The sequence below is a fragment of the Triturus cristatus genome, chromosome 8, assembly GCF_964204655.1.
Source record: "Triturus cristatus chromosome 8, aTriCri1.1, whole genome shotgun sequence".
NCBI lineage: Eukaryota > Metazoa > Chordata > Amphibia > Caudata > Salamandridae > Triturus > Triturus cristatus.
In genome coordinates, this window is record NC_140591.1 from 1,637,154,781 (window position 1) to 1,637,161,707 (window position 6,927).

General features: G+C 44.4%; 1 protein-coding gene across 1 annotated transcript in view; it reads right to left on the reverse strand.

The window, feature by feature from the left end:
* Positions 1-4,141, reverse strand: part of LOC146808471 (uncharacterized) — a 28,211-nt gene extending 24,070 nt beyond the window's left edge. The window contains exons 1-3 of the mRNA XM_085623957.1: positions 3,691-4,141; positions 2,131-2,241; positions 920-1,141 (exon numbers count right to left, since the gene is read on the reverse strand). Of these exons, the coding sequence (XP_085480083.1) occupies positions 920-1,141; positions 2,131-2,241; positions 3,691-3,817 (460 nt within the window). The 5' untranslated portion in view covers positions 3,818-4,141. The remainder of the gene's footprint in view (positions 1-919; positions 1,142-2,130; positions 2,242-3,690) is intronic.
* Between the last annotated feature and the right edge of the window lie 2,786 nt (positions 4,142-6,927).

Genomic DNA, 6,927 nt, shown 5'->3' on the forward strand with positions numbered 1-6,927 from the left:
CATGAATTGCCGGCATTGATTGGATTTGTTTGTTGTCATTCCTCATATACAGCACTAACTGTTAGACTGTAGGCATAGCCAAGTCGACAAAACTATAGTTTGTAACTCTGTCTAGTAGGCTATCCTCATAATAACCAGCATTCAGTTTTTTTGTCAAATATTTGAGCATATAATTGTTGCTCGGTAAATTCTGTGATGTACTTCATTCAACTACTCCTCTAACAGTCTCTCAAAGGCGATTGACTATCTCCTTTTCTTTTTTTGGAAATGCTGCCACCCTGCCAGTGTATACTACTACTACTATACTACCACCACCACCCCAATCATGGCATGTATTAAAAAGGAAACCATCTTCACCATGCAGCCAGTGCTGTGCCACAGTTGGACATAAACATCAAGCACCGGTAAGAGAGAAGTTTGGGGGAGGCAGAATCAATAATGGACATGTTGTCAATGATGTCAGTTTCAAACACCACTCCAAAGAATGCATAGTAGGACCAGTCAATGAGTGAGGTGTGTCGCATCTATCTGTTTGTGTCTTATACAGTCAGCAAATTATTGAAATCAAACACACGCTATGGGCGGCCATGCACCAGCAAAGAAACAGTGTGATGTAAAACAGTTACCCCACCTACAAAACATTAACAACATTGCATGTAACATAGAAAAATATATTTAATTGACCCTAACAAATAAACTAAACCCACAAAAGCTAACCCACCCACCTCCCTAACCCCAACGACTGTCCATAGAAATAGAGAACGCCCAAACGAGTGAAGAACGAACAGGAATTAAAAAAGGGGCAGTGACAGGGACTAACTGGTGGGGCGGGACTGGAGGAGGACACGAATCTTGTCCTCTAAATGGGCGACGCGGCGTCTAAGGCCGCGGCAGTTGCAGCCACAGTGGGGGGGGGCACCGGATATGGCACGGTGGCGGCGGGCAGCCGCCAGACGGTGGCGCCGTACCGCTGGAGGGCGGTGGCTGGGGCCCGGGGCACTGGAGGAGGCTTGAATTGCTGCTGCAGTCTCCTCCTCCTCCTCGGCTAGGACCACCAGCCGCCGGTATTCATGCTGGATTGCCTCCAGCTTCCGGCGCCGTGCCTTGGCGGCCAACTCCTTCCGGTTGATTTTTGGAGTAGCTGTGTATCAAAAAGAAAAAGCAAGACAATTGTAAAATATAGTCTTAATAAAACAGTAGGACAAGGTAATTATTTACACACATAGTGGCATGGTAGAGTAGCCCTATAAAATAAAGCACAGTAGTACATAACATTTTAAATGTCGCCCGTCCTTCTTCCTTCCACCTGTCTTACACTTTTTAGTTGAACAGTGCACCAGGTGCTCTTCTCCATAAAACTTTCAAAGCGGAGTTGAAATCAGATAGATGAGGCCATTGGTTACTCAATACTCTGGCTCCTAGTCCTATACCAATTAAAGGAAATTCTAGTCTTCTAGTTCACTCTTCAAACGTCCCCAAGAACTCATACTTACTTACGACATCGGATAGCGGGCGGACTTTGTCCGCCCGCCATCCGACTGCTAAAAAAGGGTGGGGGTCCCGTGGGGACAATTAATTAGGATGATGCGCCCGGCACAGTGGCGGGCGCACCCTGTTATTTTAAATTTAAATTCTGGTTGGCTTTGCTGAAAGCAATGCTAAAATGTTGTGCTGCTTTTCCAAGCACAACATGACGGGCCTCGCACGGAGCCTGTCACGTTTTGCTTTGAAAGTCGGGGGGGTACCATAGCATCGGTAGGTACCCTCCATGGGGGCCCCCAAGCATACTCTGCAATGTGTGCATGCCTTTCCGTGGCGGACGGTAATGCCGCCACGCAAAGGCATTCCAAAATGCAGATTATATGGCTGCCGGTGTGGTGAGAGAGACACCACCGCCATATTGAACCCTTTTCCGCCTAGACATGTCTGAATATTTTCTACAGGGATGGCAGGAGGTTTGCCCTTGCTGTGACGGCAGTGAATTCCAGCCAGCCCGGCGGGGGCAATACGCCCACCATCCTAATGGGGCCCTAATTCACAACTTTACAGTATACATATACATACAGTACACCTTTGCAGTGAGTGTGCTGTCAAGTTCAACAATAGTTAAAGATTATGAATCTAACTTACCACCGCCTGCCACTGGTGCTGCCACTCCCCCTCCGTTGCTATCTGCAACTGCCGCATCCTCGCCCTCTGCGTCGCCTTCGCTGGCCCCAGCAATGGTGGTCGGTAGTGCGCCTAGAAAACATTACACATTTATTAGGCAACATATACACCTCCCCCCTATTGATCAGTAGCAAGGTTGAAAAATGAGTTAATACTAACATAAATCACTAGTACAAATCAGGTAGTAGTAGAGTAGACACTAAGTTATATGATCATTGTAGCATTTGCTTGATTAGCCCTAGCCATGCACATGTGACGTTACCTTTACCTTGCAGCTTCTTAAGACACCTTTGAGCCCACATGACCTGCCTCACACTGCTACTGTCTAGTCTACGCGCTGCGTACAGGCGGTCAACAAACATTAACAAGCCACTTTTTTAGGAAGAACTGGTGTACTACTGTTACTGTTAGTCCATATTGCTTATCCATAGATGCTACACTTTTTGGCACGGCTGAGAAATGCTTGCAAGTTGCAATATACTAACGCACACCATTTCTTTTTTCGCATTACAGACGCAAGATTCGCTTCTACGAACCAGAGCTTCTGAACGATGCACCAACTACCAGTACTAGGTTCTTCTGAGGTGAGGGGTCCCTTCACTCACATCTTCATTTATAAATGTATATAAACTAAATTGCTATGGGATGGTGGTGCTGCCTTCCACCACTTCAGTTATCATGATTTAATTCCCAACTGTATAAGTGTAACAATGTATATTGTTTTAATGTTATTGATTTGCCGGTTGGTGCTGCTAAGAAAACAGTGTACAGACCTTCTCAAATCGAAATAAAAATTTGAAACTTACATAGACTTTGTGGTATTTGGTGTGGAGTGGACTAACTTACACGATTGAGCAAATTAAAGTAAGGGTGTGCATGTGAATAGCTTCCACGACAGAGGTTGCGTGTGTTAATGTTCTGGGTTGTCTACTTGTTGGTTATCTTGGGGGGAGGGTTCCGAGACCTAATAGGTATGACAAGACAGTACTATAGTCAAGCAGTGGAATTGTGGTGGGTGCGGAATTTCTGATTGAGGTGTGCAAGGAAGGTCCAACCTACCATCACCAACATCCTATTTTCTGGTGCAAATGTATGTGCAAGATCCCTACAACAGTTGTATGTCCTATAGGGTATCATATCAACATATTAAGAAATCTGGTAGGGCTGTTGCTGTGAATTTTCAAAGCCTAAACATCAACAAGAGTAAAAAGTAGTACAAGACAACAACCCAACGGATTGTATGAGCTACTGGTGAATATGAGTTTTATATTACAACCTTTCACAAAGAGTGGCACTGGCCAACTGGGCAAGACTAGCTACTACAGTACAGACAGACAGACTGATAGTATGTAGTAGTACTCAGTCATCATAGCGGAGGCAGGGATAAGCTTTTTGAAACCGTACAGATCGAAGGATAATTGGTGGTAAAAAAATAGCATTTGGAAACACACTATAGTTCGGGAGAAATGGGGCAGTAAAAGTTATGGAATAAGAAATATTATTAAAAACAAGAAGACTTACTGGGGCCAGCAGAGGAGCCCTCAGCGGTGTCCTCCTCGTGGTGTTCCTGTCCCGCCGACTGCCCAGTCCCTGCCCGTCTGCCCCTGGGTGCTGATGAACAGGAAAGATATAAGAAAGAGACAAACATTGATGGATGGTGTCAACTTAAGCAAATACAATATTTTTCAACAACGGTCAAAAAACACTTATGTAAACAATTGCAATAACTACATTGACCGATCTCATCTGGTCAACATGTAATATCGGGGGATTCGCAGTTCGACTACTTAAGTTACTATTTATCAACAGTAATCCATTCTTCCATTCTGATTCCAGAAAACTAAGTTACAAGTAAGCCTAAGAATTAGTACAACGTACCACCCAACCTAGCCCACCTATTCCAGGCATGCCAATTGTACATTAAGTATGCATTTCGACTGTATTCCTCAACAATGTGTATGATCCAATCATGGAGGACACATGAACATGACTACATTTTTTGTATACACCAAATTTTGGTTTGATTGATGCTGATCTGCTACTGCTAAGTAACTGCAAAGCCTACCTCCACTCATTGAACAAACTAGAAAGGTTCTAAAGACTGGCGTACTAGCAGCACGTCACGTAACTGAGTGAGGGGGGCATCACGCATACCACTAACCAATTAGAAGCTCATACAAAGTACCTAAACCTATGTATCAATCCGCCCCTATCTATTAGTGACAGGACAAAGTAAGGAGTGGACGTGAGTCACTGTAGCATTACGTAACTTAATTTCTCTAAAATAAACTCGTAAAGAATCACGCTAAGCAAGCGCAAACGGAAAGCTGCAAACAAGTAAGATTAGTAGTAGCGCAGAAGAGCACCTGTGTCATAATCACAGAAGACTTTTAAACATTATTAACCTGGAATGTATTGCAAGCAGCAACATTCTAGCTGGTTGGAAGGAAAAAAAGTTATTCGCAATATATAACATAGAGCAGAAGAACAGACACAAAGTTGTAATAATTAAATAGGTACTCACCAAGCCCCGGGACCTCCACTCCTAGCAGGTCCAGCAGGTCCTGCTCACGGTCCAGGATGTCAGACCACCGGTGCGTCAGCTGTGCCTGGGTGCGCCGGACCCCAGAGATGCGCGACACTGCCCGGCGCACCTTCCCCCACCACTGCCGACGCTCCCGGAGGCCGTACCCGGACCCAGGCCTGCCACCTGCTGCCAGGGTTGAGGGGAGGTGGCGCTGCACAAAGAAAATTAGTGCAGCCAACTCCGCCTCCCCAAATAAGGCCCGTGCATGCACCCCTTGTGGGCGCCGCCTTCCGCAAGGAAGGCGGTCGCGGCTCTGGCTGCGCCGGCGAACAGCCCTGCCCTTGGACATGGTTCTGGGGACGGGGCGGGAAAGAAAAGGTAAAATAAATAAAGGAGTAAAGGAAATAAATAGCGGGCAATACAAAGAGAAAAAGTAGCTAAAAAACAAAAAAAAAGTACACAAAAACCAAAAATATAGAGGCAGGAAAATAGTTAGAGAAATAATAAGTAATAAAGATCCAAAAAAAGTGGCTATAAACAAAGGATTGAAAAGATTTAGGGAGGATTGAAAATCAGGCCCCAGAACCATGCAATAGAGTGGAAAACAAGATGGCCGCGCCCGTTGCGACCACGTGCGCAAGTTCGCGCGATATTTTCTCCCTGAGCAAGCAAAAAGCAACGCGATCAAGTAAAAGCGATCGCGAACAGGAAATATCGACCGCGAACATGCATTGCGCGACCCGGAACAGGAAGTAAACAACGCCAGAGGGCGGGACAAGTGAAAACAAGATGGCCGCGCCCGTGAGCGACCGCATGGGTAAGTTGGCGACCCGCGAACACGCAAAAAATACCGCGAACAGGCGGCAAAAAAACTTCCGCATCTTCGCGATATTTCCGGCGTGTTTGCGGAGATTTTCTGCATTCTCGCGATAATTTGCGGAGGTTAATTCCGCAAATTCCGCCCACCCCTAATATTCAGAGCAATGTAACATAACATTGTGTCACTGTATAGAGCAAACAGTAAGATCGCTACAGAGTTACTGTTAAGAATGTGTATTCAGAGCACTGTAACATAATATTGAGTCACTGCATCATCGAGCACACAAGAACATCAATACAGAGATACTGCTAGAAATGTATATACAGAGCACTGTAAGATGACATTGTGTCACTGTCTTGAGCACACAGTAACACCGCTACAGAGTTACAATTAGAATTATGGATACAGAACACTGTAACATAACATTGTGTCACTCTATCATCGAGCACATAGTAACATCGGTACAGAGTTGCTGTTAGAAATTTGTATACGGAGCAGTGTAACATAACATTGTGTCATTGTATCATCGAGCACATGGTAACATTGCTACAGAGTTTTTGTTAGGAATGTGTCTTCAGAGCACAGTAATATAATATAATGTCACTGTATTGAGCATACAGTAACATCGGTACAGAGTTACTGTTAGAAATGTATATACAGAGCACTGAAACATAATATTATGTCACTGTATTGAGCACAAGTTGCATCGCTACAGAATTAATGTTAGTAATGTGCATACAAAGCACTGTAAGATAACATTTTGTCACTGTATCGAGCACAAAGGAACAACGGTACAGAGTGACTGTTAGAAATGTGTATATAGAGCACTGTAACCTAGCATTGAGTCACTGTATCATTGAGCACACAGTAACATCGCTGGAGAGATACTGTTAGAAATATATATTCAGAGCACTGTTACATAACATTGTGTCACTGTCTCATTGAGCACAAAGTAACATCACTACAGTGTTACTGTTAGAAAAGTGTATTCAGAGCACTGTAACATAACATTGTTTATCTGAATCATCGAGAACACAGTAACATCGCTACAGAGTTACTATTAGAAATGTTGATCCAGAGCACTGTAACAAAACATATTGACACTGCATCATCGAGCACACAAAAATATCAATACAGAGATACTACTAGAAATGTATATACAGAGCACTGTAAGATGACATCGTGTCACTGTCTTGAGCACACAGTAACACCGCTATAGAGTTACAATTAGAAATATGGATACAGAATACTGTAACATAACATTGTGCCACTCGATCATCGAGCACATAGTAACATTTAAGGGTGGGCGTAATGTGCGTAAGGGACCTACGTGGAGAGGCACGGAGATGGAACCAATCTCTGCACTCTCTGCATAGTTCCGTTATGCACATCCCACCTCCCGCCTGTCTCC